Source organism: Panthera uncia (assembly GCF_023721935.1).
Source record: "Panthera uncia isolate 11264 chromosome B2 unlocalized genomic scaffold, Puncia_PCG_1.0 HiC_scaffold_24, whole genome shotgun sequence".
Lineage (NCBI taxonomy): Eukaryota > Metazoa > Chordata > Mammalia > Carnivora > Felidae > Panthera > Panthera uncia.
The window spans coordinates 107,794,987-107,817,247 of NW_026057580.1; the positions used below are offsets into that span (position 1 = coordinate 107,794,987).

Sequence of the window (22,261 nt, forward strand, 5' to 3'; positions counted from 1 at the left end):
AACCTTCTGGGCTTAAAAGGTTACTTCTCTTACAACATGTCCACAGTGGAAGCAGAGGAGGTCAACGCGTTATATTTCTCTATAAACTTCTATGTTTCCATCTCTTTTTGTACAAGGAATCCTACACCTTGATTAAAGGTCTGTAATTTGTGAAAGTCATTTGCCCTTCAGAAGTTTGTTTTTCTAGAAGAGGCAGTTAAGATTTTATAGGAGAAGGGCTCCCACCAAGGCAGAAGAGTAATCAGAGATGTTCTGAAAATGGAAAGAAGGCGTCCTTATCCTGGAGGCCGGAGCTGGGAGCTGGCTGGCCCCTGCACCTGCCATCGGTCAGCCTCAGCACAGGTCAGTCCATACTGTCGACCGTGGCAAAAAGCAAACAAGGCGAGGTGCTAAAGGGATCTGGTGGGTTTCTTCCGATACAGCAGAAATAACAATGCTGGTTCTGTTAGTGCCTGAAATTCAACTCTTCCTCACCCAGTATTTACGTGAAGAACTGTTTAAGTATTTCCACGGAACAGAAGAAAATAAGTTTACATATTAAAATTACAATACTATGGCTAAAAAACAAATCCACAGGCATCAGATTTCTAAAAGAAGAAAAATACCTTGCTAAATGCCAGACTCAGAAAAGATGAAAACGAAACAAAAAAACAAAAAATCAAGAAAAATCCAGATAATCAAAATGTGCATTTTATTATTTACGGGTTTTAAAGAAATGGCTATCATCTGATATAGCTACAATATGTGGGAAATCAAAAAGTCTATTATCACAATACCTTCTTTATAAAGTGGTTCTGAATTTATAGCTTGTAGAATTAGAATCAGGGAAGGCAAGTAAAATGTGAACTCAGAGTCGACAGACATGACATGTGTCTGTATTCAAGGTGTCAGGACCTCAATATTTGATTTCACTGTTTCATTGAATATGCTCCACATCATTTTGGTGTAATTTCTTCACATTCTCTAAAAGCTCTAATTTATTAAGTTATACTCCAGAAATCTTTCTCAGCGGAAGGAATAACAAAAGAAAATTCAGGACACGCCCCGTCCCTGACCCACAAAATACTTGTAGATTTACCGGTCAGAGTCTAGTCAACAGGGTTCCTTTTTCTTTTATTGAAAAGATGCATATTTTGAAAAGAGTCTTTTGGACATCTTTTTGAAAGCTACCAATTTTGTGACTCTTGATTTCAGACGAGTCACAAGCACCAGCATAAAAAGATCGTCTTGACTATCATTTGCAAAGCACAATCTAGTTAAAAATATTTCAGAGCATATCCTTTAATTGGGGACATGACAAACTATCTTCCAACACAGATAAAAATTCAAAAATAAATTATAACTGCGGAGTGCAACATAATATTAAAGGAAAAGAAAGCCCTTTTGTGAGCACGCGAAGAATTCCTCCTCTGCACAGTGACACAAAAGCATTTTCAGCTTTCAGGTTTCGACAAATCCTGTCGTAACAACAACTCCCTCCCTTCCCCGCCTCTCCTTTCTTAATTCTCCCACAGCTCAAAAAATGAGATGGGGAACCTGGTATTTATCTTCTAGCACCATCAGCAGTCTCCACCTCAGATTCCCATGTTGGTCTTTACGTGCGAGTTAACTTGGCGGAGCTCTGTCCCTAACGCTCACAGGCTGGACGGGAGCCTCAAGTGTGGCTTCTCCGCCTCGAGCGGCTTCGTTTGAAGACAGCTGACAGAAGGGGGTTAAGACACCGAAGGCTCCCGACAAAAGGTATGGAAAATGAGAGGCTTCTACAACGCTCAGAAATAGAAGTAGAGACCTTTAAGTGTTTAGTTCGAACTGTAAGTTGTCGGTCTGTTTTTAAAGTAATAGTTTTGTTATAAACAGATCTTGTCTGGAAAACTGACTTTACGTTTTAATGAAATCCACTGCAGACTTTCTGTTGGCAAGTAAGTCCATAAAGTTAACACTCACAGGCTCTGTTCTGCAAGCAGTGTATTCTGGAGCCCTGAGAGACCTGTGTATTTAGAACTAAGTTTTTACATGCAATCCCTCTGCTGCTTCTGCTGGATTTCCCTGTATTCCACCACCACCACCACCACCACCACGGAAATAAAGTATGCTTTTATTCCGTACTTACTTACGAGATAGCAATGTGAGAGAACAGGCCACAAACTGTATCATACTTGTGGCTGGAGAGGAAAAGAAAATTCATAGCAATATAGCTAAGATGCCAGTATGTTTTTACAAAAGGAACAGAAATAGTGACCTTCATTGTGGAGAACAAATTTTTTCTGCAGAAGTTCTCCGTGCAGAAGAAAGCATTTAAGATCCGATATTCAACAGTGAGCAGGCACTATGCTAGCTGAATGCAATGTCATATTGTTTACGTTGATTCTGGCTGTCTGTAATTTATCACTGCCAGTACGTGTTAATTAAGATGAACAAGCTGTCTGCAAGCCTGAATTACACTGAAATTTATAAAATGTATTGGTTAATGGGAAGAAAAAGGTTATAATTGGGAAGCTGAGCATAGATTGATCAACACATGAAGGTTACTCAACCCAAGTAAAAATAAAGAGGGAAATGAGATGCTCTTAGAGCATGTTAACAGCAATCTCGATGTCGAAGAAACCATAAGCTGACAAAGGTCTGGGAAGGCGGTAATTTAGGGAACTGCCTGGAATCTGAAATGTTAAAACCCAAACCTGAAAACAGCTATTATGAAACTATAAACATGTGCTTCATTTTTTTTTTTTTTTTCCTAGAAACTTTATTCTGTGCTATTTTAGTGTCAGGTATGAAAAGAGGTTTGGAAAACAGAAGTGAACCGTACGGCTATGCCAAAAGCTGAAGTACTCTGATGTGTCTGTAAGTCTGATGCTTAAGGATTTAAAGTTTCAGGGAAACCCTTTCCTAAGTTTGTCATATTTTAAAGCTATGAACAAAAATATACGAAGCAAATTTAGACAGTCCAGGATTTAACTTCTTAGAGAACCAATGCTATAACTATGTTAAGTTTGTACTTCTGATATAGGCACGGATTAGTATTACTTCAGATATTTTACAAAAGCCAGGCATCAACCTCCTTGGATGAGTCTCTGAGACTAAGCTATTTGCCCCATTAACGTCTTGTGAAGTGGTTTTTTTTTTTTTTTTTTTTTCCCTTTGTGGGACAGGGAGTGGATAAAATTGACAGTTAATGGCGTTCTCTGCCTGCAGATGTAGCATTTTCTGTGCTTCCCCGGAGGCACACGGAGAGCATCTCACACTTGAGTACTGGGGTGATGGTGGGGGAGGCGGGAACACCGGACACTGTTGCTGAGACCTGCGTGGCCTTGGGGGGTTTACCACCTCAGTGTCCTTCCCAATCGGGAAAATTGATGACGCACAGTTATATCTATGGTTTGGTTCAGCTCTAAGATTCTACAAAAATAAATCAGTTCGATGAAGGAAGAGAGAAAAGAAAAAATATTTCAAATGTTATTAAATAGCAACTGTCACATGACAGAAAACAGCATGCTAATCACAGTGTTGATTATAATGTATGGAGTACTTTTTAGGTGTTGGATATTGTTCTCTAAGCCCTTAAATGCATTTAACTCTTTGATATACATACTATAATCCTATTTTCCAGAAGAAAATACTAAAGCAGAGAGAGGTTCTGGAAAGTGAAGATATGAGCCCAGTATTTTGGATTCAGAGCCCCACACTGCCTTTTGTAAAATATGTGAATCGTGACAGAGCCACCCTAATACGTCATTCAAAAACTGATTCAGAAACACAAAAAAAGTTATTACTGTATTTCAGAAACCATTAGACTTCCCTCGAAGAAGGCAGTAATTACTGCCAGGGTAGAGCACAGCCAAGCCACAAATTCGGTGCGGTCTTTACTCTCTTCTTAAGAAAATGTTAAATTATTTTTGGTATTCTTTCACATACAACAAAGGATGTGGTTATTTCTGGCATGTACTTTCAAGATTCAAGGTCACTACCGAATCCGTCAGAACAACCGGTTTTACGGCAGACTACTTCATCTGGGTCAGGGAAGGATTCTGGTCCCAGCTAGAAAGGATCTCACATTCTCACAAGCAAAAGACACTGGCCTAATTGTTCCTGCACTGAGCGTCTTGCACCTGCAGTGAAACGAGTGCTAACCTAGATAAGGATTTTGTAAAAGTTTATTAACAGGAAATTAGGGATAATCATGCCTGTGGCTTTAACTTCTTTCCACGAATTTCCTTTCCTCCTTAAACAGTTTACTTGGGTTATGTGTCTGGCACATGGTAAGTGCTTAATGAATATTTTTTAAATAAAATCATTTTTTGAATACTTAAAACTCTTCTAAGATTTATAAGTCAGTTTTTAATTTTTAAAAATGTTTTTATTTTTGAGAGAGAAACAGAGAGACAGAGTGTGAGCAGGGGAGGGGCAAAGAGGGAGGGAGACACAGAATCTGAAGCAGGCTCCCAGCAGGCTCTGAGCTGTTAGCACAGAGCCCGAGATGGGGCTCGAACCCACAAATGGTGAGATCATGACCTGAGCTGAAGTTAGACGCTTAACCGACGGAACCACCCAGGTGCCCCTAGAAATCATTTTTAAGAGGTGGGCTTCAACTATTCATTTCTCCCTTATTACCTATTAAGTATTTTAATTAGAAATCATAGGGTTTAGGGGCGCCTGGGTGGCGCAGTCGGTTAAGCGTCCGACTTCAGCCAGGTCACGATCTCACGGTCCGTGAGTTCGAGCCCCGAGTCAGGTTCTGGGCTGATGGCTCGGAGCCTGGAGCCTGTTTCCGATTCTGTGTCTCCCTCTCTCTCTGCCCCTCCCCCGTTCATGCTCTGTCTCTCTCTGTCCCAAAAAAAAAAAAAAAACGTTGAAAAAAAAAATTAAAAAAAAAAAAAAAAAAGAAATCATAGGGTTTAAAAAAACCTGTAAGCTATTAAAATTCTTTATCAGATCCTACAACTGGAATTCGGTATGTCAAAATCTCCCAAGAAGGCATCATCATAGACTTCAGCACAGTTTAAATTCTAAAAAGAACAAAGTGGCCACTTTTCGAGAACCACCCATCCGCACTCAGGAGAATGACCGGTAGTCTCTGAGGGCCTGGCGTGAGCTTTTCTCTTGGGCTGGAGTGTCCTCATCTACTGCGAGGCCCATTCAAATGTGTTCCTGCTCCCACCGTACGTGGAAACGTAAGCCTTTTTGTTATCCTTTCTTTTAATCCCGGTTTGTCTTCCTTCCCTAGCCTTTGTTACGTGGTTCTCTGCCGCACAGACAGCATTACGGTTTTGACCAGGGGCCATCATAATCAAGCAGCAGGTAACGGGGGACCAAGATAAGGTAACGTCATGGCGTCTGCGGGTCTCCAGCTCCTGGCCTTCGTCCTGGCTCTATCTGGGGTGTCTGGAGTGCTCACGGCCACTCTGCTGCCCAACTGGAAGGTGAACGTGGATTCGGGCTCCAACATCATCACGGCCGTCGTGCAGCTGCAGGGGCTGTGGATGGACTGCACGTGGTACAGCACCGGGATGTTCAGCTGCACCCTCAAGTACTCCATTCTGTCCCTCCCCATCCACGTGCAGGCCGCACGGGCCACCATGGTCCTGGCCTGTGTCCTGTCCGCGTTGGGGATCTGCACTTCCACAGTGGGGATGAAATGCACTCGCTTAGGAGGGGACGGAGACACAAAGAGCCACGCTTCCTTTGCCGGAGGAGCCTGCTTCATGGCTGCAGGGGTCTCTGGTTTAATCCCAACCGTGTGGTACACAAAGGAGATCATAGCAAACTTCCTGGACCTGACGGTTCCAGAAAGCAACAAACATGAGCCCGGAGGAGCCGTCTACCTCGGATTCATTTCGGCTGCGCTGTTGTTCGTCTCCGGCATGATTTTCTGCACTTCCTGTATGAAAAAGGCTCCGGAAGCTTGGCTCTTTGCAGCCAAGCAGCGGCATACCTCCGCCATACAGCCAGAGGGCAGCTCCGCGTACAACCTCAAAGATTACGTGTAAATGACCGTGTAACGCGTATGGAATGTTTAGGTGCCTGCTGTGGCTTTCGTCTTTTCGCTTTAGAGGAAAACTATAAATGAGGTCATTTAAAATGCCAACAAACTATTGTGTGCAATTAGATCCGTTTTAAGATTATTCTTCCATTCCTTTTTTCGTGTTTTATCCAGTGGTTTATAACTGAAAGAGGTTCTGTTTTATAAGACAATTGATGGGGTTTTTTTCCTTTTAAGATAAACTGTTGACACATCTTCTGAATTGTTATTTAGTTGGATTTTATAAAAGAACTAAATTGCCAAGTATAAAAAAGCGCCTTTCTCTGTGTTAACCCAGGGTATCATCTGCTTTTGCTGGCTGTTGGTAACCACAGGGACTTGCTTCTGTTTTCAAGCCTGCTCTCTGACCATGAGGGAAAGAAGAGATGTCCATCTCTCTTAAGTGTTGCCCAAACCAGCCTCCCCAGCTTCCCACCTACCGTGACCTCCCTGCTTCCTTTTTCATTTTAGAAAATATCTACGTACGTGTCCAAGAGCCAGCGATAGACTATTCAAAGATTAGGCAGGCAGAACTAAGGAAAAGAAACTGGTAAATGCTACCACAGCAAAGCAAAACCAAATCAAGCGCAAACTGAAATCTCCAGGATTGGAAGGCATTAAGTACAAAGTAAGTGACAATAATAACAGTTTGCTTTACTTAGAATGCTTAAGAAGTGCCGTCTTCTGCTGCTAGCAAGAGGATGCTCCAGATTCCGTTCATTTATCCTACAACCCAGAGTCTTCCCTCTCCCTCTCACTGATGAGTATCTGGATGATAGAAGTTACTTTAAGTTGTCGTTTTTTTCTCAAGTTTGATTCACGTTAACGAAAACATTGCTGTTCTCTTATAAATGAGCTGCTTCCAGTAGTAAACAGAACAAAAATTAAAGTATAAAGAGTACTTTAAAAATGGAAGTTAATTTGTGATATGTAATCCAAATATCTTAACAAGAAAATAAAAACTGGATTTTCTAATGCACAAAGGGGACAAGGCCCACTATTGTTTCTAATAATTCATGTAATTTAGGCTTAGTCATTGCTCACCATAAAATGGTAAAGGGGGAAAAAGGATCATTTCTTTGCACATCAGTAACTCAGGAAGTGTGAAGAATATCTTTTAGGTGACTACATATTTTTCATTTGTGCCTACAGAAGTAGAGACTAACACGTTTTATACCTAGTTTACTCACTCTCTTCTGCAACAGTGTCATTGGCCATTAATAGGATGGCTACAATGGAAAGGTATCATTTCATCCGGGAATTAGGAAAAGACATATTTAAACAGAAGCTTAAAGTATGGATTTCTTTTGGAGGGTCAAAATATTTTCTAAACACATGTATACTAAAAATAACTGGTAAAAAGTATTTTTATGCAAATTAATGTGACCAGATTGGTTTGGCACCTGTATCTCTCTCCTTTTGCTTACTGGGACTGGCTTTATATGCAGTTTCTGTACCTGATAGTCCTATGCTAAAAGTTCACCGTATGTGTTCTATATAAGTCTATACATACTCCAAAAAATAATTTTGATTTTGCTCTAGAATATTTTCTTCTTAAATAGGCACAGGGATGTTCTGAACTCCAGAAAAGCAGCCATTTCCTACAAATAACGGCCGAATTCTATCCAGACTGGACACAGCAATGATGAAATGGCTCGGAGTCCCTCCGTCCCTCCAGACCGCATCCCTGCTGCATTCCTCCACCCGGAAACCTCCCACACTCACCCCTTCCTTGCCCGCCCACGCTCCGACTCCTCCTTCGGGGTTCACGCGGGACCTCCTTTGTGACCCCACTCCTGACTCCCTGAGGGTCGCTGCTTCCAGCCCTGTACTCTCTGGGAATACGGTCTATTCAAACAAGTTATTGCATCTCCGACTAGACTCTGAGACAAGGTACCGTGTTTACCTTTGTAGCCTCCGTAACTTGCCTACAGCGCTTACGAGGACGTGCCAGTCCTTCCGGGACGTGCACGGACTGGTTTAAACCTCAGGAGGCCTCTAGGAGGCAGGCACTATTCCTAGCACAGAGGGCAACTGAACCAGGGGAAAGTACAGTACCTCACCTGCCCAACGGCAGGCAGCTGGTAAGCGGACAGGTGGGATCCAACCGGAGGGAACTGGCCCTGGAGTCGGACCAGGTGCCTGCCGGCTCACGCAGGGCACAAGGCTGCGCGGCGCGTGTTACTGAATCTAGGTCTTGGTCCCCTCCTGTGAAAATGAGGATAGAACGGCACCTACGCACACAGGGGCTGTAAGGATTCAATGACAGGATGTGCACACAGCATTTGAAGGGGCGGGGGGGGCGGTAAGCACGCTCGGGGCTTTCTTGGTCTGCACCAGCATTTTCCAAAGCGGGGTGGGTGGAGCCTGCAGAGGACACAGGGCAGCGCCGGGGGCCGGCTTTGGTCATCACAGCTGGGGTAGCGGTACTGGGACCCAGTGGGCGGAGGTGAGAAATGCTATGAAATACCCTACAATGCCTAGGCAACAAAGAATTTTCTAGCCAAAAATGTCAATTGTGAGCAGGTTGAAAAACCCTGATCTAATGTATTTGAATTCTATTTAAACATTCATTTTAAAGAAAATAATAAAGTTACCAAACCAAAAGAAAACACCAGAAAGCCCCAGAATGTCCTGCTTATTTTACCTACAGAGCAGATATATGTGTATATGTGTGTGTGTGTGTGTGTGTGTGTGTGTGTGTGTGTGTATGTGTGTGTATGTGTTATGACTGAAGAAATCAGCGAGTAATCTGGGCAACATGGGCAGGTGAAAGGGTCATCAGCACACTACCTACACATGGGCAGGCGCAGGCTGGGGTATAGACAGATCCACTTCTGGATTCAATGTTTTCTCATTACATCTTTTACTACCATATTTTTAGCTACAAGGCTTTAGCATAAATTCACTGTACTGACTTTTGAGATTTGTATCATAGGCTATAATCCCGTGAACCTGTTGCGATCTCTTCATTACCTCCGATAATTTTTTAATTCACTTCACTGCACTTTATACATACATGAATGGGTCACCTGCAAAAATGCAATTTTGTTTCTTCCTTCATTGGGCTTATAATACTTCTTGTTTATTTTATTCTTGAGTAGTTCTAAAAACATAACTTGTATGAAGGTAAATTGTAATAATAAATATCTTGTTTCTATCCAACACTAACTTGATTTTTAAGAAGGACTCTTGTACTTTAATTATAAAACTGGATTTTAGTTTACACGTTTATTTTTATTTTAGACTCACTCTCAAAAAGAATTTGAGGCTACTTAACGATAAAATTGCCGGCATAATAAGAACAAAAACAATGATAAAGGTGAAAGACTAAAGTTACAAAGAAGAGAGAGAGGATGCCATTAAATAATCCTGTTTGAAGGCTACTAAAGGAATCACGTATGAAACTTAGTTTAGAACTTGGAGCAACCAAGGCACAGAAGGCCACATGAGGCGTCTGACGGCGGTCTCGGGCAGGTGCCTACAGAGGCTAGAGAGGCTGCCGGGGGTGCTGCCTAAGCTCCCACTGGGCTGTGCGTCCGTCCCCAGCTGCTGTGAGTGCAGGGCGCTACCAGCTCACACGTGCGGAATTGCCTCCCTTGGTAGACTAGGGCACCACTGCTCCTAGGAGGTGGCCGTGAGCCAAAGACTGACCACACACGTGTAGAACATGTAGAACTGAGTCTGTGGGACAGTTTGTGCCCCATTGCTCCCCCTCTCCCCGCTACCCTCTGACCCAGTGGGACCAGGCTGACGCTGGTGTCCAGGCACAATATTCCTGCTTAGCTTTTCTGCCCCCCTTGCCTTACCCCGCTTCCCTCACCCTTCTTCTGAGAACACTCAATACGGCACTTTCATAAAAATTCTCATCTCAGTCCCTAATTCCAGGAAATCAGACCTAACACAGAAGAGTATTAGTTAAGTAGAAAAATATGTCCACAGGGTTCTCAAATATAGGGCAATATTCAACAGAAATAACATCCTCACTATCTGATTTCAAAACACACAAAGGCATGAAAAAATGGCTTTCTTACGTGAATCCACCCATTTTACGAAGATCAAGATTACTTCACAAAGAAGTCAAGGCCTCAATAGCTGTCAGCAAGGATGGCTGAAAGCTTCTAAAATGTGGTCCTCAAAGGTCAGGCATGGATGCCTCAAGTCGTGACCTTTTCTTTATAATGTCACGGGTATATCGTCGTTAATTCTTCTAAAATTGTATTGACAATGTGCTTTAAATCTGTCCCATACAGGGGTAACTTGCTCCACATGCAGTACTCCTAATAGGCAAAATTAGATATAAACTATATGAAAGTCTTAAAAATTAAAATGTGTATCAGGATATACCAACTTAGTCCATAAATAGTTGTTTATAATCAGAATAACAGTGACCTTCCACTGACTGCCTCCAAATGCATTACTTCACGTTACTTCTCAAAACAATCCTTCAAGGGTGACATGACTGCCCCAATTTGGGATATATTAAAATTCAGCCTATTGACCTGACCGAGTTCTTGTCATTAGGGACACTGGAATTCCAGTACATCTAGTTTCCTTTAAAATACCTCTAGGGGCACCTGGGTGGCTCAGTCGGTTAAGCATCGTCTGACTTCAACTCAGGTCGTGATCCTGCAGTGCATGAGTTTGAGCCCAGCATCCGGCTTTTGCGCAGAGCCCGCTGCAGACCCTCTGTCTCCCTCTCTCTCTCTCCGCCCCCGCCCTGCTTGCACTTGCTCTCTTTCAAAAATAAAAATAAAAAAAAGCATATAAAAAAATACTTCTGTTTATTCCGCCAGAGTACGCTGCCTCTATCACATTAATCAAACGAGCCCATTGCAATTCTCATTTTCTATCCAAGCGACCTACCTAGGTTTGAGGATAGCATAGTGGTTAAGACCCAAAGCCTATCCATTCTGTTGGGAGTATGTTAGATTAGAAGCCCCATGACCAATATTTTAAAAAGAGAAAAAAAAATGACACAGAATTTTGAGGGTCTAGCTAATAGCTTAGTATTTCTCAAATTTGATTAATGTGCAGATCGGCTCAAAAAAATTACTGTAGAACTCCAGAAATACGTGGATTCTTCAGGGTTTAAAAATGTCAGCTTGAAAAACTTAAATAAGCTTTATTTGCTCATGGAAGCATTTTTCAATTGTGAATCTGCACCGTAAAACATTTTGTCTTGTAATTGGTAAAATAATTTTATGAACTCAATAGTGAAATGAAAATACAAAATTTTAAAAATTCTGACTTAACTCTATTCACTAAAAACTCCAGAAGTTTAAGAAACACTAGAGTAAGTCAATTTGACAAATTTTATGAATCTAACCTAGGAAGTTGCATTTTCTGTAGATAGAAAAGAATTTTGGGTTCAAATTTTGGGGCCTAGAGAAGTTAATAAAAATAATGAGTTTGACAAGAATTTAGGTCAACTATTCTGAACAGGATTATTCTAGTTCATGGAAGTAAAAGCCTTGCCTTGATTAAGTTGGTTTGTCTAAAGACCAATAACCAGGAGGGATTACAGATTCTCCAGAAAAATTCTAAGGTGGTATAAATATCTTCTTCTTGAAATATCACAAAAGAAATTCTCGTATCTAATTCTCAGGGTTGGTTGAGAAGAAGTACTGACTTTTAGGAAACTTCTTTGAGCATCTATAGAGAATTAACCCCCCTCTCTGGACTCCCCAGCGAACCTGCCTGTACCTCTATTTTAGCACTGTTTTTCACTTGTGTTAGGAGTTATTTGTGCTTACGACTTTCTCCTCTTGTATTCAGAAAGGTTCAGCCATAGGGTTAGGCTTGTGCCATTATTTTACCTTCTCTAGAAGATTCTTCTCCTTTCTTAAGAAAATAAAATTTTTTTTTAATTTGTTCAATGCAACCATCCATCAGTCAAATGTTTTCTGGCTTTCCTCAGAATATTCCCGATCTGCTAAATAGTACAACTACTTCAGAGCAGCAGAGAATTCTCTTAGAACCAAAATTTAATCATTTGATTTACTATTTTCCTTTATCATAATACAGTCGCTCTCCTCTTTGATAGCTGTTTTCCTAGATTACAAATAAATTCCTTGCATGTAATATTTATAACATGATGAAAAGCATCTCAAGAAAACTGCTATGAATATGTTTAATTTGTCAAAAAGCAAACATTCCTCAATAAAGTGAACCAAAAACATAGCTAGTTTTTTTTCAAATAATAAATATTTTCATGAGGCCTTAATCCTTGAGGAAAGAACATTACCTAACTGCATGTGTATCTTACCGCAAAATCAAGGATAAGGTTGATAACAACCTCTAAAAATGCCCTCAACTAAGTAACTAAAACAAAGAAAAACTTTCCATTAAAAAGATTATAAAATCCACCTTAAGAAACACTTGGTAAAATTTAAATAGCTTCAAGATTCTGGACTGTGGTCAGAACCCTAAGTATAAAAGCCTAAAAGCAAAGATCTTTGTTTCTGATACATTGGGGTCCTACACTATTCAAAATGTTATATATACTCATATGTGCATTATGAGAAGAAAGAAAGCTATATGGTCAACTGGTTTTCTTCATTGCAATGGCCATCTGTTCTAGGATAGAAAATACCTGAAAGCACAAATAAATTAAACCTGATGATGACCTATAACACATCTCCAGTCATTGGGTCCTGTCTGGGATCTAACAGGATCTATTATTTTGGAAGAAACCATTTACAATGTCTGAAAACTTGAGATGCTAAAGGGAGGTGGTACTGAGAATGAGTTTTCTGAGCCTGACTTAGAAAAAGCTGAAAACTATTATAGGAGGGAAGAAGGACTGAATTCCTACAGTCACCCCAAAGCTCAGTTAACTGTGGTGGACAACATGGCCGAGGAAGTGGATGGTGGTAGCTGAGACTATGGAGACTTCTCAGACCACGCTTCAAGATGGACAAGGAGGGCTAACACTACTGGTTGGGGCCCCATTCTAAATATATCATCTCGATCCAAAAAACCATATAATACAATTTTTTTCATGCTACTTTCCTTAATGAATCTCAAATGAAACTTTATACGACTTTATTCTTGAGAGTTTCGGCAAGCAAGAAGAAATCTGTTCCTCGCCAGCTGTAAACTCCCTGATGGCAGACTCCATGTCTGACGGTGCTCCTATCCCTTTCATCTTTCAGGCATCACCAACTGCCCCCTCCGCCCCCGCCCCAGCCTAGCCTGGCCTTTCCACTCAATACACATCCGACAAAGAAATAGACGAGTTTCTATAATATATATCCTATAGTAACTCATCCAGTAGTAGTTTTGCTAAAACAGACACCACTTTATTGATTTTTATTTTTGGCAGAGAAACTCTGTTTCTGTAATTAGCATGTAATAGTAACAGTCTTGTTTAATATCCAACTATTTTCCACAGATGATTAATCACAAGTAACACTGCCAAAACAGGATCTCTTAAAAATGTGGAAAGAGGAGGACCGAAGAGGGCGGTGGAGGAAGACCACCCCTGGCTCACCTCATCCATGGACACAACAGATAACAGGTACATCTGTGTGACTAACCCTAAATAGGACCTGACGACAGCAGAACAGATCTTGCAGCTAATCACAGCGGAGGCAACACTGGAAACGGGAGGAGGAACAGAGCTGTGGTTGGGAACCAAACCCCCAGTGATACTGACCACAGGAGAGAGCAGGGACAAGGGAGATCACACCGGACACCAGATACCCCAGCACAGGGAACACAAGCACCCACTGCATCTGGCCTTGAAAACTAGCGACGCTTAACTTAGGGAGCTTTTAAAATCAGCGGGGCTTAACTCTGGGTACCTTAAAAATCAGTGGGATTAACTCCAGGAGAGCAAGAGGACATAGGAAACTGAGTCCCCACCCTTAAAGAGCCAGCATATTAAACAGCTCCACCCAAGCACAGCACAACACCTGGAGCTTGAGAAGTGCCCATGGAATATGTGCAGGAGATTTACTTACGAATCTCAAACGTGCACTAGAGGGGCAGGGGTCTTCAGAAGACCTCCCCGAGAACAAAGCGCTGGCAAACACCATTTCTCATCCCTGCTCTTGGCCTAGCTAGCCAGACTTTTGCGGGAACCAGCACGAACACTCCCCACCTGTCTAGCTAGTGCTGTACCCCGTCCCCTCGTGTGCTCCTGTGGACTGGCCCCATCTAACCTGCCTGCCGTGGCAGGCATCCCTCCAAAGCGGCTCCTGCCCTGCCACACACTGCAAGCAGCCCTGGCAGGGCTCGGGGCCACTCCAAAAGTGCCACCTGCCCCGGGGAGAGGGAGAGGAAAGCCCACACAGCACGGCGTCCAGCTGCAGTAGCTGAGCCTTTTCGCTGGCTACGCAGGGACAGAGCCTTGCCATTCAGTGGGCCCGCAGCTGCGGCAGAGGCTGACTGCAAACACCTAGTCTGATCACTGACTTTACCCACCTACAAGCCCAGGTAATCCTCAGACGGGCACCTCAAGAGCACAAGGACCAAACGCTGTCCAACACACCCACAGCACACGAAAGTGGGTCACTGCAGCTGACTGGGCTGAAGACAAACGTGGCTCAGCCACGATAGCACGGTGCATGCCGTCCACATAGGAGACGTCCCTGGAGCACCTGCTTCTGGTGCCCAGGGCGCACTGTGCTACAGGGCATCACATGACCTCTTCTATGCAAGGCCACTTCTTTCAAGGCTGGGAGATGTAGCTGACTTCCCTAATACACAGAAACAAAGTTAGACAGAAACAAAGAGTCAGGAGTATGTCCCAAATGAAAGAACAGGACAAAAATCACAGCAAAGGAGCTAAATGAGCAAAGATAAGCAAAATGCCTGATAAAAAAATAAGAGGAATGGTCATAAAGATACTGGACTTGAAAAAAGAATGGATAAACTAAGAACTTCAACAAAGAGAAAATGTAAAACAGAACCAGAGATGGGGAACTCAATAAGTACAATTAAAAAAACACACTAGAAGGAACCAACAGCAGATCAGGGGAGGCAGAAGAATGGATCAGTGATCCAGAAGATGGGGCAATGGAAAGCAATTAAGCTGAACAGCAAAACAAAAAAAGAATAAAAAATGAGAGCATGTTAAGGAACTCAGAGACATCATCAACTGTATTAACAACTGCATCGTAGGGATCCTAGGAGGAGAAAATATAAAAAGGCAGAACTCTTATTTGAAGAAATAACAGCTGAAACACCTTGCCTAACCCAGAAAAGGAAAGAGACATCTGGATCCAGAAAGCACAGAAAACCCCTAACAAGATTAACCCAAGGATGTCCACACCAAGGCACAAAATAATTAAAATGTAAAAAAAGTAACAATAAAGAGAGAATTTTAAAAGTAGCATGAGAAAACACAGTTACATACAAGGGAAATCCCATAAGGCTTTGGCAGATACATTCAAAGTGCTGAAAGGAAAAAACCTGCAAGCGGGGATACTATCCAGCAGGATTTTTATTCAGAATTGAAGATGAGATAAGGAGTTTCCCCAAACAAACATTAAAAGAGATCATCGCCACTAAAACATCCTTATAGGAAGTGTTAAAGGGACTTGAGGGGAAAGGAAAGGCCATAACTAGAAGAAGTTATGAAAGGAAAAAAAACTTCACAGATAAAAGCAAACTTCTAATAAATGTAGATTAATCATTTAAGAAAGTATGGAGGTTTAAATACAAAAGTAGTAAAATCAATTATATGTACCAAACTCAGCCAAGGGATTTCACATTTTACAACATAAAAAGATGTAAAATATGATATCACATACATAAGACATGGACAGGGTAAGTAAAAATTTCGTGCTTTTAAAATATGTTCAAACTTAAGCAACCATAACTTCATACAGACTTCTATACACATTAAGATATACATGAACCTAATGGTAACCACAAATCAAAAACCTGTAATAGATATACAACAAATAAAGATAAAGAAATTCAGGCATAACACTAAAGAAAGCCATCAAACCACAAGGGAAGAGAGCAAGAGAAGAAGAAAGGAATAGAGAACTATAAAAACATACTGTGTATGTGCATTACACCATACACAAAAATAAACTTAAACTAAAAACCTAAATGTGAGACCAAAACCATAAAACCCCTAGAAGATAACATAGGCAATAATCTCTCTGACATAGCCATATTTTTCTACATATGACTCCAGAGGCAAGGGAAACAAAAGCAAAAATAAACTATCGGGACTACACCAAAATAAAAAGCTTTTGCACAGCAAAGGAAACCATCAACAAAACAAAAAGCAACCTATTAAATGGGAGAAGATATTTGCAAATGACAGATCTGATAAAGGGTTAGTATCCAAGTTATACAAAGAACTTACACAACTCAACACCGAAGAATTCAATAAAAAAAAAATGCACAGAGGACTTGAGTAAACATTTTTTCCAAAGACGACATCCAGATGGCCAACAGACACATGAAAAGAGGCTCAACATCCCTAATCATCAAGACAATGCAAATCAAAACCACAATGAGACATCACCTTGTATGTGTCAGAATGGCTAGAATCAAAAAGACACGAAATAACAAATGTGGGTGAGATTGTGGAGAATAAGGAACCCTTGTGCCCTGTTGGGAGAAATGTAAATTGGTGCAACCAGCGTGGAAAACAATTTGGACATTTTTCAAAAACTTAAAAATAGAAATACCATATGATCCAGTAATATGACCACTAGTATTTACCCAAAAAAACACAAGAACACTAATTTGAAAAGATATATACACCCCTATTTATAGCAGTTATTATTTACAACAACCAAGATATGGCAGTAATCCAAGTGTCCATTTATAGATGAATGGATAAAGAAGATGTGGTACATATGCATGCATGTATACATGTACACACACACACACACACAAGGAATATTACTCAGCCATAAAATAAGAATGAGATCTTGCCTTTTGTAATAACATGGATGGACCTAGAGTGTATATGCTAAGTGGAATATGTCAGGGAAAGACAAATACCATGATTTCAATTACATATGGAATCCAAAAAACAAAACAAACGAACAAATAAGACACAAAGAAACAAACAAACCTAAAACCAGACTTAACCGCAGAGAACAAACTGGTGGTTGCCAGAGGGAAGGAGGGTGAGAAGATGGGTAAAATAAATACAACTTCCAGTTATAAAATAAGTCATTGGGCACCTGGGTGTCTCAGTCGATTGAGCATCCAATTCTTGATTTCAGCTCAGGCTGTGATCTTGGGATCGAGCCCCATGTCGGGCTCTGTGCTGACAGTGTGGAACCTGCTTGGGATTCTCTTTCTCCCTCTCCCGCTCGCATGTGCACGGTCTCTCTCTGTCTCTCTCTCTCTCTCTCTCTCTCACACACACACACACACACACATGCTCTCTCTCTCAAAATAAATTTTTATTCACTGTGTGAGCACTGAGGAATGTAGAAAATTTTGGATCAATATGTTGCACAACTGAAACTGACATAACACTGTATGTTAATTGCACTTCAAATAAAAAAAGGTGGAAAAAAATTCATGATAGAAAAATGTTTGAGGTAACTTGAATTTAGAAATCTATGCAGAAATCACAAAACGAACACTGATTTCTTTTTCTGAAGATGAGGTGACCATACAACTTATCTTCCATCCTAGAATACTTTTAAGAGTACGAGGTGATAATACCACCACCACCAGGGCAGCATGGGTAAACCTAGACATTTGGTCACTGTAAAAGGGAGAAAAATGAGGACAAGAACTATTCACACATTGTGATTTTTCTTATTCAGGAGAGATAAACAGTACAGTTTGCATGGAAGTGAAGATCAGATCCTAGAGATAATTTCCTATGACACATTCTCAGATGAACAAAGATTTACAAATAAACAGAAACTCACCTCTGGTTTAGGGACAAAAGCCCGACCCGGAATGGTCAAGATGTGCTGAACGTTGCAGAGGTACTGGGCCATAACAGAAAGGCGACTGCGCTGTTTGCTTCCTGTACTGGCTGTAAGTCTCTATGGGACAAAAAGGAATTTTTAGCAAATAATTAATCCAGTCTGATTAGACGGAATGCAGCCAACATCCTATTATCTGTGGACACTAGATGGAGTGTTGAGATAAATTTTAAAACTATAGGCTATCTGACACATGATACACAGGCAGCATGGGGAACATTTTCCTCCAATATCAGCAGAAGCAAACCTAGGAAATGTGAATTATATCCTATATAATGCACTCAAAAATCCAGTAAGAAAACTTCCCTATCACTGGATGCTGGGGATTTTCAAACCACTGTTACATTATGTAGAAGAAGGTCCTATATGAAACAAATATCAGTCTATATTTGATGAATGAAGAAATTAGTAAGCATAATTAAGAACTAAAAAGACTTATTTAATTTTATGAATTACCAAAATATATGAAGGAACATTTCCAATAGTGTGCTTTTCTTTATTTAAATCTAATAAGACTTAGGGTCGCCTGGGTGGCCCAGTCGGTTAAGCGGTGGACTTCGGCTCAGGTCATGATCCCACGGTCTAGGAGTGCGAGCCCTACGTCAGGCTCAGTGCTGACAGCTCAGAGCCCGGAGTCTGCTTCAGATTCTGTGTCTCCGGGTCTCTCTGCCCCTCCCCCATTTACACTCTGTCTCTTTCGCTCTCAAACATAAACATTAAAAAAATCTTTTAATCTAATAAAACTTTGAATATTCAGAACTCTTGGAGAGTGTTCTTTTGTTTTTGCAAAAACCAGGAATTTCATCTTTTAAGAACCTAAACAATTTTAAAACCAGGTGTATCTAAATTTTTTTTTTAATGTTTTATTTATTTTTGAGACAGAGAATGAGCAGGGGAAGGGCAGAGAGAGAGGGAGACACAGAATCCGAAGCAGGCTCCAGGCTCTGAGCTGTCAGCACAGAGCCCAACGCGGGGCTTGAACTCAGTAACCACGAGATCATGACCTGAGCCGAAGTCGGATGCTTAACCGACTGAGCCACCCAGGCGCCCCAAAACCAGGTATATCTAAATTAACTCATAATTGCAATGCAATTTCAACCAAAATCTCAAGGGATGTTTGGAAGGAAATTTACATTAAATTCCCTAAAATTTTATATGGAAAGACAAAGGGCCCAGGGTAGCCAGAAAGCTCCTGAAGAACATCAACATGGGGCAGGCTGGGGCAGACTCACCCCACCAGACATCAAAATTAAGGCCAAGTATGGCATTGCTCTAGGCACAGACCAACAGAACAACGGCCTTGGAAACAGACCCAAGCACATGTGGATGTTTGCTGTGTGACAGATGTAAGGCAGCAACCACTAATAGAAGAAGGATGGGCCACTCAATCTGTGATATTGGTAGAAGTAGGTATATCTACAGGAGAAAAGAGTAACTCCCCATCTCGTACCATAACCAAAAATAAATTCCAAGTGCATTCACAAAAAATAAAGAGCAAAACTTTAAAATTTTTATAAATATTTATTACTCCATGCTAGGCAAAAATTTCTTGAAGATGCAAAAGCAAAAGCCGTAAGAGACTGATCTTTTACTCTATTAAAATTTAAAACTTCCATAATAAAAAAAACACTATAAACATAAGTCACAGAGAGAAGGTATTTGAAACTCCTTTGACAAAGGATTAGTGTTCAAAACATAGGAGAACTCCTACACATCAGTAACCGAAAGATAAACAATAGAAAATATGCTAAGAAATACACTAAGAGCACCCAGATGAACCATAACCATGAACTGTGCTCAACCACATTACAAATTAAGGACATACACATTTCAGCTATAATGAGATAAGCTTTCCTATCCACGAAATGAACAAAATTTCAACAACAACAACAAAAAGAGCCTGGCAGAACCTAGAATTGGTGAATATATGGAGCCAGAGGAACCCCCACCTACCGCTAGGGAGAACAGTACAAGCACTCTGCATTACAATTTGGCAAAACATACCGGAGAGCCGAAGCGGAGGACACCCTCATGACCCTTTAGGTCTACCTTCAGGACGTGTCCTAGAGAACAGTACATACACTTCCACAAGGAAATACCGTGGAAGAATGTTCCCTACCACATCATACGTGCATAGCGTCAAAAATGGTGAAAAAAACATAAAGGCCCATCAACAGGAATGAATAAGCAAACTGTGGTAATTTTGACAATGGAACACTAAGTAACAGTTAAAATGAGTAAGAAGGTGTTACCAGCACAGATCCCAAAATAGAGCAGAAAATAATGAAGTGGCAGAAAACATGTGGAGTATGACTCCATGCATATAAAAACTTCAAAACATTACCCCTCATTGTTTCCTGTGTGTGAACATATATGTATCTGCAAAACACATGCATGGGAATGAGGAGTATCAATTTTGAGTACAACTCACAGGAGAGAAAGAAAGGGGGCAGAAGAGGGTTTTAAGCATATCTGTAACATTTTATTTCTTAAAAAAAATAAAAATAAAAATATGGCAATATGTTAAGATTAGACATAACTGAGTGGAGGATGAAAAAAAATGAGGCACACTGACTTTCAAAAAATGTATCCTGCTTCTCTATGTTCTTAGAGTTTACTGGATACTCTGAGCCTCTTCTAAGTGATACAGGGTCAGCCTTACAAACGCCAATGGCTGCTGGATTAATCGCGGAGTTGAGCACGTCGGCCGTGTGCCACACCACTAAATGAATGAGTGTTTACCGCACTGCGTTTTGTCTTCTTGCTTCACTGTCATGTGCAGATCCCTAAAATTCCCTATTATTTGCTACTTCTGACCTGTTTGGACACGAAAACCACATAATTTGGCTCGCGAGAGCTTTGCCTTACATAGGTTTTAAAACTGAGATGCTCGGGGCGCCTGGGTGGCTCGGTCGGTTAAGCATCCGACTTTGGTTCAAGTCATGATCTCACAGTTCGTGGGTTCGAGGCCCACCTCAAGCTCTGTGCTGTCACCCGGGAACCTGCTTCAGATGCTGTGTCTCCCTCTCTCTCTGCCCCTCCCCTGCTTGTGCTCTGTCTCACTCTCGAAAACAAACGAACGTTAAAAAAAAATTATTAAACTGAGATGCTCAGAAAATTTCCTGTGGGGAAAGTAATAGATTTCGTAGCATCTGTTTTGTTACTCAGAAGCCATCCCTCCACCTAATCCCTCTTTTTAAATTACCTGGCTCTGGTCTATATTTAGACAGTTGAAGTGACTGGGAGGCCCAGTTCAGGATAAGTGATAGGCTGCTACAATATAAATGACAAAGCAAATTGTTCCTTAGTAAACTGTAAAACCAAGAAATGCAGATATTCAAGCAAAAAAAAAAAAAAAAAAAAAAAAAAAAGACAAACACCAGAAGCACATATTTAAAGAATAAGCTTATGGATCAAAGGGTCGAAAATATTTCTAGTTCCTCACGAATTTCTTTTGGAGCTTAAATGTACCATTGCCATGAAAGTAAAAACTTCAAAGTGCACTGCACAACCGGCACAGTTCAAAGCAGTTGTGTAAAACTAAAATCTAGCGTGAACTTAATCCCAAAATAAAAAAAAAATAAACCAGGGGTGCCTGGTTGGCTCAGTCAGTTGAGCGTCTGACTTCACCTCAGGTCATGACCTCACAGTTTAGGAGATCGAGCCCCACATACGGCTCTCTGCTGTCAGTGCAGAGCCCGCCTCGGATCCTTTTGTACCCCTCTCTCTCAACCCCTCCCCCCAACTCTCTCTCTCTCTCAAAAATAAATGAACATTAAAAAAAAAGAAAGTCTGCATATGAAAATTAGTATTTACGCTGGATTGTTTTCCAATATTTTACCTTGTATCTCAAAGGTGTTCTCGCTGATGAATTCAACAAAATTTTAAAAATCACTTTAACCAAAGAGCAAACCAGTGAGGCACAGAGGGTAAACGAATTGGACGTGAAGGCATGCTTAAGTATATTTCACTCAGGGTGCTAGGTAGGCCTCCACTCCTGCCAGTAAAGCCTGACCCCTCAACTTGACCCATCCAAACTTTGCAGCAAATACACCTAGGCTGTGGAGATGAAAATGTGTGGATAACACACCTGAATTCAGAAGAGAGCAGCACACTCATTACGGAAAAATTCAAGCCACACAACAGAAAGCTCTGCAAAAGGTTTCGTTAAAAACTGGCACAAGAGGGGCACCTGTGTGGCTCAGCTGTTTAAGCAGCTGACTTCTGTTCAGGTCATGATCTCGCAGTTTGTGGGTTTGAGCCCCACATCGGGCTCTGTGCTGACAGTTCAGAGCCCGGAGCCTGCTTCGGATTCTGT

At 41.2% G+C, this 22,261-nt stretch overlaps 2 protein-coding genes across 4 annotated transcripts in view; one reads left to right on the forward strand and one right to left on the reverse strand.

Annotated features, from left to right (window-relative positions):
- Window positions 1-22,261, reverse strand: part of TFB1M (transcription factor B1, mitochondrial) — a 79,702-nt gene that overhangs the window by 11,654 nt on the left and 45,787 nt on the right. For all 3 annotated transcript variants that reach the window (XM_049653147.1, XM_049653145.1, XM_049653146.1), the window contains one exon: window positions 17,884-18,003. In XM_049653147.1, the coding sequence (XP_049509104.1) occupies window positions 17,884-18,003 (120 nt within the window). The remainder of the gene's footprint in view (window positions 1-17,883; window positions 18,004-22,261) is intronic.
- On the forward strand, window positions 1,377-6,878 carry CLDN20 (claudin 20). The gene is made up of 2 exons (XM_049653148.1): window positions 1,377-1,740; window positions 5,222-6,878. The coding sequence occupies exon 2, from the start codon at window positions 5,325-5,327 to the stop codon at window positions 5,982-5,984; it is 660 nt and encodes a 219-aa protein (XP_049509105.1). The 5' UTR covers window positions 1,377-1,740; window positions 5,222-5,324; the 3' UTR covers window positions 5,985-6,878.